Here is a 20,373-nt window from a genome sequence, read left to right on the forward strand (position 1 = left end):
GGTGGTGGTGATGACCTAGCTGTGACATTAAAAGGCTCTGTCATATGTAGCTTTGAAACTCTAGTTTCAAAACTAAAGGAGGAGAAGTAGAGAATTTAAGGAAAATAAGAGAGCCCAAGACGTGGATACGGTGGGTTTCTTATCATGGAGCCAAATTTTATCTTGTATCTTATATATAATAATAATGGGAGAATTTCTATTTGGATCACCAATTATTTTCTCACGTGACGTCTCATACTCATACATTTTACTGTTTTACATCTGTCATTTGCCTTTTTTATTTAAGCAATACTTTCATTAAATTATGAATGAACATAGAAAGCTCTTTATTTGCTTTTTATACTTCTTAGTTTGTTATTTTGTCTTACAAACATCTTATCTGTTTGTTAGTAAGATATGAAAGTTGGCGAAGTTTGTTGTGCACAATCACCATTAGAAGTAAAAGAAATACTATATGTATTGATAAAGAAAAGTGTATAAATTAAACATTTTTCTCCATCCAATTTTTACATATATATATATATATATATATATATCAAAAAAATCCTAATCACCATTAGGAATAAAAGATTTATTATATTTATAGGATAAAGAAAAGTTTATCCCGATAAAAAAAATATATTTATATACATTATATGCAACAATACAATTACTCCAACATTAAAGAAAAGTAAATCTCTAATTTTTGTTGGGGTAAAGAAAAAGGAAAGCTAATGACGGTATTAATCATAATATATGATATCTAGCTATATCGTAATTAATTTTCGTCATATGAGGGTATTTACTCATATATAGTTGCTTTTGTCATGCTTTTCTCTAATCTTCCCTCTATCTTCATGCATTTACTTGCTTCTGTACGTTCAATATATATAAGATATTTTTTTCTCTAAAAAAAATGGGGGGTGCTGGGATGTACGTTCAATATATATATATATATATATATATATATATATATATATATATATATATATATATATATATGTATATTTTTTTTCCTCTACAAAAAAATGGGAGGTGCTGCAGCACATCCCAGCACCCCCTTGGTTTCATGCCTGACCTGGTAGAACACTAGATTGTGATACATATCATCATCCCCCTTAAATTAAAACTACATTTCTTTACTCAATGGTTAACAAGATCAACAATGGCTGTATATGTGCCTAGAACTCCGGCAAGAACACCAAACGCCATTGTACATGCGGTGAGTAAGCTATCTATGTTTACACCAAACACCATGTACTCAATGGTTTACAAGATCAACAATTGCTACAATGGCTACTATCTTGCAGCTCGAAGTACTAAAGCTATGAGTAAGCTTGATGTAGCATGCACAGGGCAGTAAAAAGGATGCTGAGACAACAAAAATGAATCCCAATTAATAAGCCCATTAGGGTCTCAAAATAGGGAAAGAAAAAGGCTAATAAGGTATTGCTAGCTAAAATTACTAGCCTAATTGCTCACTGAATTAAACTCCTAATTTTCTCTTGTAGTATTGCCCTCTCATACATTGTACAACATTAATTTAGCACCTTCCTCACAAATGGTGAAATTAGTGCTTGATGAGTGTGTGTGAATACCACTTATCATGATTCGAGGGATTAGATTTGGTATTGGGATATTTTCTTTTAGTAGCAATGTCCTCTAATACATTATAGAACATCAATATTTTGAGTTAATAGGCCAAAACAAGTTGGGAATTATAGTTGCATACAAGACATATGTTTGCCTAAAGAAAAACGCAAGACTGGCGATGCTAATGAAGAAGAGGAAAATTCTCAAATAGTTGGACAAAAGCTTTGAAAACATCGAGACCTCCTGCAAGCGACTTGAAAGACAGAACCATCTTCCTCTCATCTTCCTTAATGAAGCAGAAACACAACCACTAAGCAGTTTTTATTTTATTTAAGCACAGTTTGGTAACATTTTACAAAATAGATTTTCGGTTTATAGAGACAAAAATGTGTCAACTTGTCTTCCCCTCATATGCATCCAACCGGTCACCCGGTTGTACTTTGATCCGGTTGACCAAATCCAATGGTTGAAGATTAAGGAGCACTCATACCATGATTTTGCCACGTTTTCCATCCAGTAAGACCATGTACAGCAAGTCCAAACCCTAAACTGACCTTACCGCTGTTACCATAACCCTTTAGAGCATTATACTGTCCGAGAGTAAATTTCAACCAATACGAGTTTGGAGATCCAAAGATCTAAACATGAACTTAATGGACAAACTAGACTCAAGTTCTTGGCCATGTTAGCTGAAGGAAAAGAATGTGGTGATGATCATCTGGTTGCTGTAAGCTCTACGTATCCGGATAATAACATCAAAACACGTCATGCTATGATCTCATGCCCAGTTACATGAAATCAGCATCACTTTATGATGAAGAGCAAATGCAAGTTACACACAACTTGAACTTCATATAGATATTAAAAGAGATTGACAAACTATAATAAATTAGCACTTTAATATTGCACAATTGCAGCTTACTGTGTGAACTCTTTAACAGGCTGCCTGAATATAATATACAGTAGACAAAACATCTCTGGTGTTCTCTGTCAGTAGTAAATGGGGCTTCACTGTTGCAATCTCAATCTGGTTGAGATGCTACATTCAGATAGTGCATCCGCCTCGGTTATGTAATGCTTGGAGAAGAGAAAAGGCAGAGGCTGAAAGCCTTAAAATCTACCTTATGACCTTACTTTGGCAAGTCTGGCTCGTATTTCTTCCAACTCTTCCTCATCATCAACACCCTCAGCTATTGCTTCTTCCTGCAGAAGTAACATGGCATTTAATGCTCTCCTGCCTTGTTCAAAGCCAGGAACTTACGATTGAAACTGGAGTCTATCATATGACAGTTACATCACACATACCTCCTGTGCAGCTTGGGCACTAGCAGGTTGCTTCAACTTCTCCTTCCTGACAGCTTCTGGAAGTTGTGCAGCAGTCTCACCGGCTATAGCAGTCAAAACCTTATCAACTTCCTCCTCTATCTCGTCTTCAATGTCCTCCGAGTCTAGTGCTGTGTCAAGACTATCATTCACGATCTCTTCAATTACCCCAGCCTACATCACACACAATATATGAGCGCTTATTCAGTAGAGGACCTGATAAGGTTCAATAATCATAGGAACAACTAGATAGCCAAGGCAACAAGCATAATTGATAACAACATCTAATGGCCAGTACACCAAAAAGGTATCCTATGATGAGCTTTGGCTTCCCAAATGGCCAAATCAGGTGGCCTTGGGTTAAAGAGACTCCATCATTAGAATTCTGCTTTTATTATTCAACATTTGTTGAATGTTTCTGGAAGTGAAGCATTTGGGCTGCTCAGATTAATGCCTATCACTTGGACGGTGATAGTATTTGAGACATCAGCCCTCCCCAAGTGTTTTCCTGGAAATGGACAAAATTGCTTAATTAAAGAGTACTGTAAGATTATAGATACTTCATAGGATTGGTAATGGCTCCATTATATCCCTCAGGTATTACAATTGGCATCCTTTTGGGGCATTTATCTCCGCTTGCTTACGGCTCAAATGTTACAGAGCCCTCTATTTTTCATAGAGATGGTAAGGCCTGTTCTAACTAGATATGATGATAGATGATCGCATCCTCTTCTAGCTTACTAGTTACTACTTGAAATTCATGTATCCATAGCTAATATGAAATCTACTCCTTACAGGGGTGGTGAAATCTGGTATTTGCCCTCTTCAATGGTACTTTTTCTTCTGCTTCTGCCTGGGAGAAGCTCAGAAACTCCAACCCAACGGTTTGTTGTTGAAGTTGGTTTCGTTTGGTCAATCTATTCCTAGTATTGTTTGGCTATAGAGCACTCTATTATTTCTGAGAATGATAAGGTGTGTTCTAACTAGATGGTTTTAGATGGTCTGGCCCTCATCCTCTTCTAACTTACTACATGAAACTCATGTATTCCTGGCTGATTTGATACCTAGTCCTTGTGAAGTTATGAAATATGGTGTTTGACTCTTCAACGGTATCTTTTCTTCTGCTTTTGGCTGGCTGCTCAGAACAAATTAACCTACAGTTTGTTGGTTGAAGTGGGTATAGTTAGGTCGGATGGAATGAGTTATGCAACTTGCAATCAGGGCCTCAGGGGGGGAACTTTTTACAAAACTGTCACCTATTCTCACCAAATCGACAACAGTGACCAAGATGCAGGAAAAACTATTTGCTTCCTAGCTCTCTAAGGTTTTTGGTTAAATGAAGGTAGGTACTACTTACTATTTTCATACTTTCCTAGACTCTTTAATGAGGAAAGAATTGAAAAATAGATTTTTTTTGAGTAATAAAAACTCTTACAATGCAATTTTAATTACACATCAATGTAAAGAAAGTATTGCTCAACATGTATATTCTATGTATCCAATAAATCTGAAACTAAGAAAACGAAAGCTATCAACTTTATGATTATTTGTTAGATGAAGGCGTACCTTAGTCATCTCCTTGCTAAATTCTTGCATTGTAACAGCCACTTCTGGAGCCTTCATCAGGTTATTAACAAGCTTCATGACCTCAGCACTCTTGGATAAATGGCCAACAGTACGGGCAATAGCTGCAAAATTAACACAACTGAAGAGAGGGGAAAAAGACAAAAAAAGCCCGAGATTATATATTATTACTTTATTAGTAACCATAACTACACCAAGATATGCTTATCCTTGCCATTCACTCAATTTAACCCTTATTCTTAACTCACCAATTTATCAACTCAACATCCTAGTAGAACATAGGAATTATCTTCACTGGACTAAACATTGGCTAGTTCTAAAAGTGTTCCAAGATAACTTTGCACTGTGTTTCAAGGTGGCTAGTTTAATCATATATACGGTCTAAGATGTCATTGGAACCTATTAGAAAGCTTCCTCCTCTCACTTCCTATAAATTTACAAGGGAAACCCTGAAAATGTAGTATCTTTTGATAGGACATTTAGTCGTTAGTAACGACAATAGCTGCTAAACTACTATACTGTTTGGCCACTGAATAGCATTCAAGTTCAAGTACTGAAAGGAGATTCTAGTTTCAAAATCTTAAAACAACCAGAAGCCAAGTCATAATTAGTTAATGGGCAGCACTAGCACCAGTGATGGAATGTATACAGGCTCAAGTATTAGAAAACTCGTACCAACGCTCTCCCCGAGGTGCATTGATATTGAATTGAGTTGCGCCTTGTTTTCATGAAGACGGTTCACTGTCTTTCTAGATCTCACAATTTCTACAGCAAGTGACTGAGATAAAGAGATATTAAACATGAGTCAGAAATCAAACTAAGCCACTGATCACTTATATATTCTGCCGAATAAAATATGGTACCAAACAAAACCACATGGCAAGGATCAAAACGAAGCTGGAGAGCCCCCTTTAGCTCACTATCTTCAACATGTAATGCCTACCAGTATATCTAGAACCTTAGTTCCCAACCACATCCTTTCATTATGACAGTTCATGATTGAAGTATGTTCTAAGTAGATAAAGATACTAAACCTGCATCAAGTATAGGAAAGAAAAATGCCTGTATTTGGGTTACTTCCTTTCTCCTATAAAGTTAACAATTTCATGATAGCTGGATATTTACTACCTCTTTCAATTTGATTATACTTAGCGAAAACATACATTCTCATCAAGTCTAATATGATCATTATAATCCAGTGTAAAGCAATGACATATCATAAAGTCATAGAAATCAATGCACAAAACTGGGAAATTGAGAGTAAAAAACCTTGGCTCAGAACAAAAAGGCTTTAGGAGGAAAAAAGAGAGCACCTTTGCAGAACCCATGTCATTTCTCTTGGCAGCATCTTTAATTGCTTTTTGCACACTTTTCTCTTCTCTTTGTATATCTGAAGCAAAAAAAACCCAATACAAAGCAACCAAAATTAACCACACCCAATAATCCAAATCCCATGATCCATGAACCCAAACCATCCTAGGAATCACCCAAAGTTTCAATTTTTAATCAAAAAGAGTGAAACTTTAGATGGAATAACGAATTGGGTAATTGAGAAGAAGAGACAACCTCGAATTTGGCGTTCGATGTTGCGGCACTCTTGGCGAAGTTTACGTTGCCAATCTCGCAATTGCTGCTGTGGGTTTGGTTTTGGCTTGATGATATTCAACACCTTCTCCATTAGAATGTTGTTTTTTGTTTCTTAGGATGTCTCGCTGTGATGGTGAGGAAGGAGTGCAAAATATGTGCTGCTTAGCTTTACTCTGCTTTTGTTCTACATACAATGATTTTGATCAAATTCAAATTAAAACAAAACTGAAAAAGAAATTGGGCTTTTATTTCTCTTGTAAGTCTAAATAATTTATTATAGTTACATTATTATCAAAGCTGGAATAGCTCAGCTGGTTAGAGCGTGTGGCTGTTAACCACAAGGTCGGAGGTTCGAACCCTCCTTCTAGCGCTTTTTTTTTTTTCTCTGGAAAATCCAAGTTTTGGACTCTAGGTTTAACACTAATTTGATATGTTAAAATAATAAAATGTCTCAGCCCAAAAGTGTTGGGCTATTTTTGTATTTACTAATGAAACCTAATTAGGGCCCAATCACATTCAGCAAACCACAATTGTAAGCAATGTCCTTTGTTTTGGAATCTAAGCAGTGAGTCCCTTCTTAATGATCCGTTTTTTTTTTTTTTTTTTTTTTTTTTTTTCTGGAAGAGATTGAGCATATGATTTTATTAAAATCGATCTTCCACACAAACATACAAAGACAATTGTAGTGTCCTGGTCAAAAACACCTTACCTGGTTAGAATTCAAAGCGAAAAATTGCCAGACAGAGTTTTACCACATCCTCCTTTTATGAAAAGACTTGCAAGAAAGGGTTACAATGTGGACAAAATAAGGTGAAACCAAGACATTCTGCCACCTACGATTCATGTAATCTCTTCTTCTTCCTTTTTGGCAAAGGATCCATGTAATATTTAAGAGTACTAGCATGTAGATCGAGCAACAGGAAGAACGACACAATTTCTATTTCTTATATTGGAGAATTTTATGTATGGTGAGAATTTTGATAGATGTGTTAAACCAAAGCACATCCATCCCATTCTTAAAAACAAAAAAAAACAAAAAAGAGCACATCCATTCTATCCAAGAGGATCAACAATCTTCATAGGATCAAAAGAGCCAATCCCTATATTCAAAAGTCGGTAATGAAGGACAAGACCTCTTGTAGTGAATAGTGAAAAGCATATCCATCCCATTCTCAAAAAAAAGAAAAGAGCACATCCATTCTATCCAAGAGGATCAACAATTGTTGTATATACAATACTTCATAGGATCAAAAGAGCCAATCCCTATATTCAAAAGTCAGTAATGAAGGACAAGACCTCTTGTAGTGAATACTGATAAGCACATCCATCCCATTCTCACAAAAACTAAAAAGAGCACATCCATTCTATCCAAGAGGATCAACAATTGTTGTATATATAATACTTCATAGGATCAAAAGAGCCAATCCCTATTTTCAAAAGTCGGTAATGAAGGACAAGACCTCTTGTAGTGAATACTGAAAAGCACATCCATCCCACTCTCAAAAAAACTAAAAAGAGCACATCCATTCTATCCAAGAGGATCAACAATTGTTGTATATATAATACTTCATAGGATCAAAAGAGCCAATCCCTATTTTCAAAAGTCGGTAATGAAGGACAAGACCTCTTGTAGTGAATACTGAAAAGCACATCCATCCCACTCTCAAAAAAACTAAAAAGAGCACATCCATTCTATCCAAGAGGATCAACAATTGTTGTATATATCATACTTCATAGGATCAAAAGAGCCAATCCCAGGACAAGACCTCTTGTAGTGACTAGTGAAAGTTGGAACGTACAACTGTCTTTGTCTTTGTAGTAACAACCCCAACTAAAAAAGAAACAACTATATACTAACCTTATATACTAACCTTATATATGATTAGGGGCCTTCTAGTGAGGGATTCCTTTCCCATTTTAAGGGATCTCTTGTGGGACCCACTTTTCGATCGCATTCTAACATTTAGATCTTTTAATTTTTTTGTCCTAATATATAGATCAAATCTGTAAATTTCCAGCCAAATTAATGATCGTTAAGGTATCGAACTAGTTTAAATGAATGGACGAATCAAATCTGTCCAACCTGAACCGTTTATATTTAATTGTGAATCGCAGTTTTGAATGCCTTAATGATCATCAATTTGGCTGAAAATTTACAGTGGTAATCTACTCATATAGACCTAAAAACTAAACGGTAGAGATTTGGATATATGATCAAAAAGTTGGTCTAATAAGGTATCTATTAAAATGACCAAAAAAAAATCCCTCACTAGAAAGGCCCTGATATATGATTGAAATGATAGTAAATTTTGTATCTATATTGTTCACCGATGAATAAGACATTAGGGAGGCATATTACTAAAATCTGTTTAGGTATATGAATTAGTTACAGGCATATCAGTTACAAGTACCTGTAGTTTTGAATTGACTAGCTACAGGGAATTGAATGGCTTACAAGTTCAAAGATTAGGTCTAGACTACACATGAATTGAAGAGCACCGGCAGTTCTGATTGTCGGTAGGGTATTCCCTGTTCGAGTAGTTGACTAGAAGCTAGTGGTATATTTATATACACATAGAGATGGTCTATTCCAAGCTATAACTCCATTCAAAGTTTAATCAAAGACATGTTGCATATATTTTCTACGTTATATGTTGAAATGGACTCTTAAAATTTAATTGAACTAGCTCATTCTCGTTAGACAAGAGCACATGCCTGCCGCCCCCCTCCAAAACCATTGGGAAAAAAAAAAAACACCATTTTCAGATCATATATACGTCTTGCAGAAATGTCTGACTCTCACAATTGATTCGTAAGATCTAAAACGTTAATGCACAAAACCTAAACAATATTATCCTTCTTAAGTTGAAGATGTGTGTTTATTTGTATATGTATTCGTATATGTCTTGTTTCAGCATATATGACATACTGGGCAGGTGGGATGTTATGATCAAGTTGTAATATAGATTCGAAGTGTGTCGTATGTGTTAATCTCAGAGTCTCATCAAATCTTGAGATAACGAAAAAGATAACGTGAAAGCCAAGTATTTGACAAATTAATCGACCTCAATCATAAATTATTATGATTTATGAATGCACCAGACAATTTTGTTTTTTTAGATTAATAAAATGATAACATAGTCCAATTGCTATATGTGGTAGCTATAGCTATAGCTAGCCTGGGGTAGGGTTTTGCTTCATTTTAATGAGCGTAGAGGGTATTGCATGCAAATCCGTACCTCGAATACCATTTATGCAATTTAAATTATTATTTTTGTGGGATCCAATCTGTCTAATAATTGGGACGGCCGTACAATATTGGATTCCTTTTATGATTGATTTTGATTCCACCCTTAGCTATAAGCAGAATAGCTAGGCTTGTCGATCTGCTTAAGAAATTGTACTATCAATAATGCACTTTTTGCTGGACGATCAAATAGCATATATGTAAATGATATATGCCATTATTTGCTTGTCACATTATATTAATCCAGGATTCTCCATAGAGAAATTATGAATTCTTGTACCAAAAAAAAAAGAAATTATGAATTCGATTAGGATTGTTAGGGTGGATTATCCGTTATCCATATTGAAAAGGTGAATATTTTTTTTTTTACTAGGTTGAAAAGGTGAATATTAGTGTCTGACAATATTGTTATAAAATATTATAACTTAAAGAGTTTAGAACTTGAAAAGGAGATTTCGTAATTCTTCACACGTTACTTTACTTGGAATGAAGTTTAAGTATTGCTAACTTCAACCTATCATGTCAACTATGTTTTTAGGGAAAATTTCGCAAACAATACACCAAGTAAATGCCACTAATAATTCTTATACATAAAGTTCCAAACCAAACATTTCGGTACACGAAATCTGAAACTCGACCCACTATCAGTACACGACGTCAATTTTTGACACCAAAATGTCCATTATGCCCTCAGTTTTTTTTTTTAATAATTTTTTTTTCTGTTATTTTTTTCTATTATTTTTTTTCCTTCTTTTTTCTGTTATTTTTTTTTCCTTGGTTTTTTTTGTTATTTTTTTCTATTATTTTTTTTCTTCTTTTTTTTTCTGTTATTTTTTTTTCTGTTATTTTTTTTCCTTCGTCTTTTCTGTTATTTTTTTCTATTATTTTTTTTCCTTCGTTTTTTCTGTTATTTTTTATTCTTCGTTTTTATCTCTTTCTTCTTCCTTCTTCCGGGCTCACTCCCTCGCTTCCAACGTCGCTCTTGCCCTCCAATTGGTGAGATTTATGGTTCTATAGCTTATATTTATAACTCAGCCAATATTTAGTCATGTGAAAAGAAAGAAAGAGATAAAAACGAAGGGAAAAAAAAAGAAGGAAGAAAAAAAATAACAGAAAAAATTAAGGAAAAAAAATAATAGAAAAAATGAAGGAAAAAAAATAATAGAAAAAAAGAAGGAAAAAAATAATAGAAAAAAAATAACAGAAAAAATGAAGGAAAAAAAATTTATTAAAAAAAAAAGAACTGAGGGCATAATGGACATTTTGTTGTCAAAAATTGACATCGTGTACTGATAGTGGGTCGAGTTTCAGATTTCGTATACCGAAATGTTTGGTTTGGAACTTTATGTATAAGAATTATTAGTGGCCTTTACTTGGTGTACTGTTTGCAAAATTTTCCCGTGTTTTTATGATTTCGCCAGCAAAAGAAAATATATATATATATATATATATATATATATATATATATATTTATTGTATTCCATTTTGTAATTTTGTGCATGTATTGTGGAGAGATTGAGAAGTGTTTCATGAGGAAGCTCCTTCGTGTTTATATTTGCTAATTGCTACTGAAAAGAGAGAATGTTGTAACCAAAAAGAAAAAGAGAAAAGAGAGAATGTTCCTTTATCATCAGTGCTTCCTATGCAAGCCCTAGCTAGCAAAGTTTAACTTCTCTTGATGCATATATGAAATTGGAAACTAAAAGACTGTTGGCTAGCTAGCTCCTTAACTCCTTCATATATTAATGAAAGGATTAATTTCAGTTTACCCCCCTGAGGTTTGGGGGTGTCATCATTTCACCCCCTTTACTTTCAATTTTGAATTTTTACCCCCTAAACTTTCCAATTTCAATCAGTCGTGTCCAATTTCTTCTATTCCGTCTAAAGTCAACGTTAACTTTGACTTTTGAGGGGTAAAATGGTCATTTCAAGACCAAAAAAATAAAAAAATAAAAAAAATAAAAATAAAATCTTTTTTTTTTCTTTTCTGTTTCTTCATTTTTAATTTTAATTTTTTTAAATTTTTTTATTTAATTTTTTTTTTCAACCTATACACCACAAGTTATAATAGGTTTATAAAAACAAAAAAATTACTTTAGGTGGTTAAAAACCGCTCGCTGGTCTACGATATTTGTGATATATCTCCGATAAAGTGAAGAATTTTAGGATATATCCCCAATAAAGTGAAGAAATATCTGTAAAAAATAATTTTACACTTTATCTGTAAATAAATATCTGTATATCCCCAATAAAGTGAAGAACTATCTGTGTAAAATCATTTTCGGTCAACAATATTTGTGATATATCTCCAATAAAGTGAAAAAATTTAGGATATATCCCCAATAAAGTGAAGCAATATCTGTAAAAATGATTTTACAATTTATCTGTAAATATCTGTATATCCCCAATAAAGTGAAGAAATATTTGTGTAAAATCATTTTTTACAGATATTTATTTACAGATAAAGTGTAAAATTATTTTTTACAGATATTTCTTCACTTTATTGGGGATGTATCCTAAAATTCTTCACTTTATCAGAGATATATCACAAATATCGTAGACCAGCGAGTGTGTAAAATCATTTTTTACAGATATTTATTTATAGATAAAGTGTAAAATTATTTTTTACAGATATTTCTTCACTTTATTGGGGATATATCCTAAAATTCTTCACTTTATCGGAGATATATCACAAATATCGTAGACCAGCGAGTGACTTTCAACCACCTAGAGTATTTTTTTTGTTTTTATAAACCTATTATAATTTTTGGTGTATAGGTTGAAGACAAAAAAAAAATGAAGAAATAGAAAAGAAAAGAAAAAACTAAGAAACAGAAAAAAAAAAAAAAAAAAAAAGTTTTATTTTTTTATTTTTTTATTATTTTATTTTATTTTTATATATTTTTTTATCTTGAAATGACCATTTTACCCCTCAAAAGTCAAAGTTAACGTTGACTTTGGACGGAATAGGAGAAATTGGACACGGCTGATTGAAATTGGAAAGTTTAGGGGGTAAAAATTCAAAATTGAAAGTAGAGGGGGTGAAATGATGACACCCCCAAACCTCAGGGGGGTAAACTGAAATTAATCCTTAATGAAATCCGTTAGCTTAACAATATGAATATTAATTAGAGATTTTGTTCATTTATTTTAATTCTAGAGTCATTTTATCTCACTTATTCTATTAAGTTTTTTTTAATTCCCCCTTACCCATAAAGTCTCTAATAATGTCTTCCCTAATATCCAATTATGTTTTTGTTTTTTTTGTTTAGACTATTTTACCCTCACCCCTTTATTACATAGAGAGAGAGAGAGAGAGAGAGAAAATAGAAGAGAGAGAAGCCATAGGAGACTACGCCGGAGTCCCGTCACCGACTGTGGGATTCTTGCCAACGATAGCAAGATTTTGATCACCGATCGTTGGAATTCGGTTACCGCCCTCCACCCATCGGACTTCTCTAAAAACCTCAGTCACTGAAAAGGTTTATTGCATTGCTCCCCCCCCCCCCCCCCCCAAATAAACCTCTATTACCCCCCAATAGAGGGCAATAAACCTCAATTGCCCCCAATATACCATTATGAAACCTCACCGGAAGTCTCCAAAGAGGTTTATTGCCCTTCCCAATAAACCTCTATTACCCCCCAATAGACATTTCGGTCGCCGGAATAAGAACTAAGCTCTCTAAAATTAGACAAATAAAACTTTGATCAAGGAAAAAAAGAGGAGACTACATCAATTCAAAACATTTATTGTGTCCAATAGACATTTAACAGACTTCTATTGCCCCCCAATAGACCTTTATTGCTCCCCAAATTGAGTATTAATATGAATATTAATGGATATTAATACTCAATTTCTGTATTGTACAATCAATTACTTTTTTGTTCTTCTAAGAAAAAAAAAAATTTGTTGTAGAATCAAACCTACAATATTTGAAAAAAAAAAAATTGATCTGGGCACCCAGAAAATGTTCTAGGCACTCATCTCTTCCCACACGCCCACGATCTCTGCCTTCATCTCCCTTCCGTTGCCGACAATCTTCTCCATCCCCTGCCACGCCTCCGCCGCCAGTTGGTAAAGCTCGACCATCTGTGAACGTTGTGGATTGGCCAGTCGATCTAGTACAAGCCTGGTAGAGAGAGAGAGAGAGAGAGCAGCTCAATCTGGTATGAGCTGGCATACAGGGAGGCGGAGCGCCGGGTCGGGCAGGGCAATCGGATTCGTCCTCCGGTTTTGGAGTTGCCATGGCAGAGAGAGAGTGAGAGTCGGCTTCTCGAAGCAAATGCAGCTTCGGCAACAGTCGCAACTGATAGCGAGTATCGGTTCTCGGAGCACTGACTTATCGGTCAATCTGAAATGGAGATCTGAAGTCAGAATCAGTTGCTCCACGGTTTGGTTATCAGAAAGAGAAACTTATCACAAAGTTGCAGGTTGTCGAGAGAGAGAGAGAGAGGAGATAGAGTGGCAGTAGTTGTAATTCTTTGATTGGGTTGAGCGCAAAATGGTCATTTGTTGTTAAATTGTGGACGTGGGAACAAAAATCTATTATTGGATAAGTGAGATAATTTTTACTTATTATGGAGCCAGAGACCCAATTAATTATAACAATCAATATCAATATGATGATATGAGAATAATAAATAAAATTGTGGATTGGCATTCCACCACCTGTATAAATATGACTTGTTACATGAGCGTGATATGAGAAACCCAGCTGCTTTGTCGGTCCTTGCATTGAATCAAGTAGGCCACAGAGGCCAACTATTCAAACACACCTTTCTGTCTATTCTCTCATGCAAACCGATAAATGACCTTATGACTATATACCTCTCCCAGCCTATAAAACTTATATCTCCCCGTGCTTCTGAATATCCAATATGTTCAACGGAAACTTGCACGCACATTTGACTCAAACGTTTGAATCAGACCAAAAGTACACAGTTCGGAAGCCGGTGCCGCAAATGAGTCGGGCAGGCAATGCACCTTCCAGGCTTAAACCCTAGATGAGTCCACAGGGACGGAGCCAGAGATCACAACTAAGAGGGGCAAATACAAGATGGATGAGAAAAAATATATTTAAAAAATATTAAAATATTATATAATTGTATAATTGATTTGATCAGATTAAACAGGCATGCTGTAAGGAGGCGTTCTCCAAATACCAAGGTGCAACAAACATGCTCCAAATATTATTTTACTCATGGTTCTGCTTCTAAAATCCAAAAAGTCTTTATTATTTACTATTACTCCAAACTAACCAATCAAAAGATAGGTGAGATATATTATATTTTCATGTGAAGCTAATCACGTGGAGAACTAGGGGGTGCCAATATTAATAATTGTGTGTGTAGAAACTCAAGTCAACTAGATTGCAAGCAACAATTACATATGCAGTCAAAAAGTTAAGGGGTGCCATGGCCCCCTCAGGCCCTTGAGTAGCTCCGTCCCTGTGAGTCCACATGCAAATACATGACTAGTAGACTCCCTTCACTTTCCTCTTGTTTATATTATTGATTATTGTAACGCATCAAGAGGAAAGTGATAGCTTTGGCTTAATTTCCAATTAACTATCAAATTAAAGATTTGGATTTTATACCAATTGGGTGATTATGTGATCCCATGTGCTCTTCAATTTATGTGATCTACCTACCATTTGGTTTGGTAGTATCTGGTAAAATGAAGATATTTGGAAGTGATTAGAACTTTTTAAAGGGGAGCTGCTAAAAGTTAAATTGAAGTAACATGTATGAAACTTACTAGTCTGAAAGCACCGTGTAAAGTAAAAAAAAAAAAAAAAAAAAAAACAATCAGCCCCTCAACTTATCAGAATAGCACGAAAGAGTAAAATCTCTCTATTTTGTAGGATCCAATAATAACAACAACAAAGAGTGTGCTAAATAAAGTATTAGCAGGGGAGAAAACTGCAACGCTTAAGAACTTACAACGTTCCAAATTGGATCTTGCTAATTCATGTATATATTATGAAGTTACAGAGTAAATTAGTTGCGCAGGGTTGAGCTAGACTACCACCAAACAATATTCGTTTCACTTACCCCTGAACACAAGAAGCGACTTTTCTACCATTTGAAATCGATTTGTTTGTTTGCATTGGGAGCTTATTAATTAAATTCAATTAGTGGTGGGGTTATTATGAGTTGCTTGTTGATTTGGTGTCCTAATATTATTTGCTTCTTGTATGCATCCAATAGTAATGTAGTGGTTACGTTGTACTAATATGTTGTCGGTTTTAATTCCTCTTTAAGGTGCAACAGAGTATTCCTGGAATTGTTTCTTTATCTGCATGTGACATTCAACCCCACAATTTGATATTCAACCATGACTTATTTATGTTCTATGAAGAAAATTAAACAAATTTTAAGAAAATAAAAAGCCATGTAAGTCGAAGAAACAAAAATATGGTGCCTCTAGTCAATGCCTCTTGTGCTGTTTGTTCACATGGGCAGCTTGTACTAGTTCCCTGTTCACATTATCTACCTCCACAATTTTCATACTAGTTTCGACTCCTGCTGAAATTAGGTTTTCCTTTGAATGAGATTAAAATATTGAATATATGTCTTCATCAAATCTATGAGGTGATTTACATAGAGATTTTGAGGATATCATGCTTTGAGTTGGTATATGTACCGGAATTTTTCCATTTAAATTTTTATTCAATCCAACAATGTAAAGAATTTCAAATACGTCAATTTACTAAATATTAATAACATTTTTACTTTACTTTGTAATGAGTTGATCAAGAGTGTCGTGAGATTGTAAGTTTTACGTATGATCCAAGTCATATTAGTGTAGAAGAAACAACTTAAATTTTCTGCAATATAGAATGCTTTTAATTTGGCAGAAAAAAAAAAAAAGAAACATCATTACCATAATTATGGTAAGCATAATTATATTAGCAGATTAGTTCACCTAAACATGATAAGCGTATGCCCTGTGTCTCATGTAATGAAATATGAAATGTAAAATTTAGGAGTTAGCAGGTATATCAGTTTCCTTAATATAGTAAGCAAAACTATATATTAGTCTTGCTACGGTTCAAAAGAGTTCTTGTACGTTTGTCTAACATCAATATCATGACAACATTAATATAAATATGAAACAGGATCATCTTGATAGTTTCGTTTATTGCCTTAATACAGTTAGAAAAGAAGAATCATTCCCGAGTTTTTTTTATTTTTTTTTATACTAGCATTATTCTCAAGCGTTGCGAGCCTGCATATGTCAATTTGGTTCAACTAATCTCTTTAAATGGTCTACAAGCCTCGGGAAAAATGGTTTAAATGAAAAAACCATTGAAAATTTGATGTTGGTGTATGTTAATCCAGGGTCTTGGACACTCAAGCATGATATCCTCAAAATCTCTTCGTACAACTATTACTCAGTAAGTATTACAAATTAATAATACACTAAAAAGTAGCTATAACTTTATCATTATTTGAATCGATGACAAACGACTAACTTTAAGAGTATAGAAGAAACAAGCAAGTAAAAACCGTACTTTTAACTTTCCCCCAATTCAATTTCACCATTTTATACCTGCCTTATCCACAAATGCCATCATGCTTGATCAGGATAATTAGTTACGACTTACAGTAGAAAATTTACATACACCATATCCAAATCAAGAATGAAGCAATTTTGTCCCATCTCTTTAAGTCTGACATATATGGTAAGAGCTCATGTTAACAACCTAACGGCCTCTCCAATGGCGGAGCTATGTGAGGACCTATTGGGTCCTGTGCCCCAGTCAAATTTTGGTTTCTAACTATATATGTGGTTCTGCTATATATCACAGCCACTAAACTATTAATTGTTATTTGTTAGTGAATTTTGTCCTATGCACCTACCTAAAGAACTAGTTATCTTTATTGTTTCTTCTTTTTTCCTGCTAAGTAAAATATTTTGCGTGTTAGCTAACTAGAGTTCTATTGTATGCATGTATTTGTATAATTGCGGGAAGTTCTTATTTCCATAAAAGTGGTTAAGAGTGTTGATGAACTAAAATAGAATGATGAAACTATTTTATTTAATAATATAAGTTTAATGGAAATAAAAATTTAAGTGCCTCACCTATACTAAATTTCTGGCTCCGCCTCTGAGCCTCTCTTTAATTCTAGTTTCACCTTTTGCTTTCCCAACTCATCAAACCCTAACGTGCAGGTTTCCTCTTATATCTGGAAGTCGTTAGTTTTCGGTTCTCACACACTAAAAAACCAGAGGAAATTTGGATAAAATCACAGGCCGAAAGTTAGGCAATTTCTTGCTCCACATCCATTCCCTCACAGTAAACTTTTGTCTCTATGCTTAACTCCCCCATCAACTAACTTATCAACTTTCAGCTGTGGGTTCCCACTCAATCCTTCTATTTATACCCAACTGTAATGCCATGCTCCTTCATACCCTTTACCTGCCTTCAATAATTTCAAAGCAGAAATAGTAGTACTCGCTCTTCTTCACACTTCATTACACCTTTTAGTTTCTTCATCTTCATGGCTCCTCCTTTTCTCTCTTTAATTCTTTTATTCCTGATAAAGGTTGCTTCGAGTTCAGCTCAGGGTCCACCCTCACCTGGATACTACCCAAGTTCCAGAGTTAGGTCAATAGGGTTTGATCAGGGTTACAGAAACCTTTGGGGTCCTGAGCACCAAAACGAAGACCAGGGCGGTATAAGCATTTGGCTTGACAAAAGCTCAGGTACTTGCTTCTCAATCACAGTCTTTCGTCAAAAAAAAAAAAAAAAATCATATATACAATCTTCATTAACCAAGTAATTATCTTCTTATTATATCTGGTTAGCTAACTTTCATATGTACATTTTTTGACATGTTTTAGGAAGTGGGTTCAAATCAGTTCGTTCATATGGTTCTGGGTACTTTGGTGCAGCCATCAAGGTTCAGACCGGTTACACTGCCGGAGTGATTACATCTTTCTACGTAAGCTAGTCTCCATATTTCGTTATTTGAATGACAAACTGCGAGTGAGAATAACATTGACATTGATTAATTAATAGAGGAAATGAAAATGATTGTGTTAATAATGCTCTATTTCTCTGATTTGTTTGTTTTCATGAGATAGCTGTCGAACAATGAACAACACCCTGGGGATCACGACGAGATCGATATCGAGTTCTTGGGGACGACTCTTGATAAGCCTTATGTTCTGCAAACCAATGTGTGGACTAAAGGAAGCGGAGATGGGAACAACCTTATTGGGAGAGAGCACAGGTTCCATCTCTGGTTTGATCCAACACATGACTTTCACAACTATGCTATAGTGTATAACCCCAGTGAGATCATGTGAGTATATAACCCCACTACTACGACCAATTCTTGTATGCTTATGTGAATTTTATGTTGTACATGTCACATGTGTGTTTGTAGGTAAGGTTAACATCAACCCAAACTGTCTAGTGTCTCGTACTCTATCGTATAGTAGGAGAATGGGTTACAGGCAATTATTAAAATCTGATCCTTAAAGAAAAGTTCCTACTTTTGGTTCTGTTATGTGTGTATTGAGTTGTTGAGTTGTAACATCGCAAGTAATTCATAAAATCCTAGAATTACTGTCAACTTTTACTATAGGAACTGAAGTTAATATTAACTATTGTGGTACTAGAACTTCTAAATTGTATGTCGGAGAAAGCTATCGGTCCTACATGCAATTGTTCCGTGTGTTATTACGACCACCTAATGATAATTTGTTTTGGGTTCTAAATGTGACACGACTTCTCCAATATGAACGATTGGTACCAAATATATCTCTATGGATCATATATTGCTTTATCTAGAGCTGACAACCATATTAATAATTTTATTCTAATGCGGAAAATTCTCAAACCCTATTGTAATTAATTGATGTACAGATTCCTGGTGGACGATGTGCCGATAAGAAGGTACGCAAGGAAGAGCGATGCCACATTCCCATTGAGGCCGATGTGGGTGTACGGATCCATATGGGATGCATCATCATGGGCCACAGAGGAAGGAAAATACAAAGCCGACTACAACTACCAGCCATTCATTGGTAGGTACAAGAACTTCAAACTAGGCCCAGCCTCCGTTGCCTCACCTTCCGGCACCTCCGGGCTGAGCCGGCAGCAGTACGCGGCAATGGATTGGGTGCAGAGGAACTACAAGGTATACGACTACTGCACCGACTCCAGGCGAGACCATTCGCAGACACCAGAGTGTTAGGGTTTTAGCTAGCATGCTAGGGTTTGGCAATGCCGCTCAGCTATACCAGCTCTGGTTGAAGGTTAAGAATCGATCTATACAGATACACAAAAGAGTAAATTGTGATTTTTTCAGTTATATGTAAACAGAGGGCGTTGAGATGGGTCCCGTACTTGCTGAAAATAGGTGGCAAGAGTCGTTGAACGTCCAAGCCCTCGATCAGTGTCAGTACTCAGTACTATTATTTGCATTAGCAGAATGCAATGCATGTAATTTTTACTATTGCTCTTAAGTTTGATGTACCAACAATTTAGTGGATCACTGAATAAATTAGGGAAATTGAGTTTCATCATGCCACCGTTTTTTTCATATTGAAGAATGCAGAATTTAATACTCATATGATTGACCCCAGGATAAACTAAATCAAGTTGGCAGCTGCCAATAGGCGCTCAAGTCCTGTCAACAGGATTTCTCGTGCATTTACAGTACGAGCCTATGTGATAAAGTCAAACATTCACAATAGCCTGTGATTCAACAGTATCATAATCATAATAAAGCCCATTATGAGGAAGATCTAGGATTTATAATTTCGGGGTCCAAACATAAAAACAAGTTTGATCATATGATTTTGGTACAACACTCTCCTTTTTTTTTTCGATGACATAAAAGAAATACAAGAAACTAAAGGACAAAATCTCTACTGACACCTCCTCCCAACTGATCCAAATGGAACGCTGGGGACACAGCAAGAGGTAAACAAAAGAACCAAACAGAAGTATTATAAGAACTACGAGCCATAGAAGCTAGATGATCTGCAACAAAATTTGCTTCCCGATAAATATGCCTGAAAAGATTGAATCAAATTGTTG

At 35.0% G+C, this 20,373-nt stretch overlaps 2 protein-coding genes and 1 non-coding gene across 3 annotated transcripts; 2 read left to right on the top strand and 1 right to left on the bottom strand.

The window, feature by feature from the left end:
* Positions 1-2,429: 2,429 nt before the first annotated feature.
* On the bottom strand, positions 2,430-6,247 carry LOC133734007 (vacuolar protein sorting-associated protein 24 homolog 1-like). The gene is made up of 6 exons (XM_062161669.1): positions 6,046-6,247; positions 5,793-5,869; positions 5,155-5,257; positions 4,462-4,583; positions 2,878-3,069; positions 2,430-2,775 (listed from the first exon to the last, which is right to left on the bottom strand). The coding sequence occupies exons 1-6, from the start codon at positions 6,155-6,157 to the stop codon at positions 2,695-2,697; spliced, it is 687 nt and encodes a 228-aa protein (XP_062017653.1). The 5' UTR covers positions 6,158-6,247; the 3' UTR covers positions 2,430-2,694.
* A 115-nt stretch (positions 6,248-6,362) lies between these two features.
* TRNAN-GUU (transfer RNA asparagine (anticodon GUU)) lies at positions 6,363-6,436 on the top strand. Its single transcript has one exon. It is a non-coding gene; the product is annotated as a tRNA-Asn (tRNA).
* An 11,275-nt stretch (positions 6,437-17,711) lies between these two features.
* LOC133731989 (probable xyloglucan endotransglucosylase/hydrolase protein 32) lies at positions 17,712-19,897 on the top strand. Its single transcript, XM_062159445.1, has 4 exons — positions 17,712-18,026; positions 18,165-18,265; positions 18,408-18,628; positions 19,195-19,897. Exons 1-4 carry the CDS (start codon positions 17,822-17,824, stop codon positions 19,523-19,525), a joined length of 858 nt encoding a protein of 285 aa, XP_062015429.1. The 5' UTR covers positions 17,712-17,821; the 3' UTR covers positions 19,526-19,897.
* Positions 19,898-20,373: the final 476 nt, after the last annotated feature.

The sequence above is a fragment of the Rosa rugosa genome, chromosome 2 (assembly GCF_958449725.1).
Source record: "Rosa rugosa chromosome 2, drRosRugo1.1, whole genome shotgun sequence".
Taxonomy (NCBI): domain Eukaryota; kingdom Viridiplantae; phylum Streptophyta; class Magnoliopsida; order Rosales; family Rosaceae; genus Rosa; species Rosa rugosa.

Excerpts from the sequence above, each read along its gene's own strand:
- LOC133734007 (XM_062161669.1), bottom strand. The coding sequence starts at position 6,157 with ATGGAGAAGGTGTTGAATATCATCAAGCCAAAACCAAACCCACAGCAG. Across the intron at positions 5,258-5,792 it reads ATGACATGGGTTCTGCAAAG|TCACTTGCTGTAGAAATTGT; the intron begins GTGCTCTCTTTT and ends TCTTTATCTCAG. Across the intron at positions 4,584-5,154 it reads GCACCTCGGGGAGAGCGTTG|CTATTGCCCGTACTGTTGGC; the intron begins GTACGAGTTTTC and ends TTAATTTTGCAG.
- LOC133731989 (XM_062159445.1), top strand. The coding sequence starts at position 17,822 with ATGGCTCCTCCTTTTCTCTCTTTAATTCTTTTATTCCTGATAAAGGTT. Across the intron at positions 18,027-18,164 it reads TTGGCTTGACAAAAGCTCAG|GAAGTGGGTTCAAATCAGTT; the intron begins GTACTTGCTTCT and ends GACATGTTTTAG. Across the intron at positions 18,629-19,194 it reads TATAACCCCAGTGAGATCAT|ATTCCTGGTGGACGATGTGC; the intron begins GTGAGTATATAA and ends ATTGATGTACAG.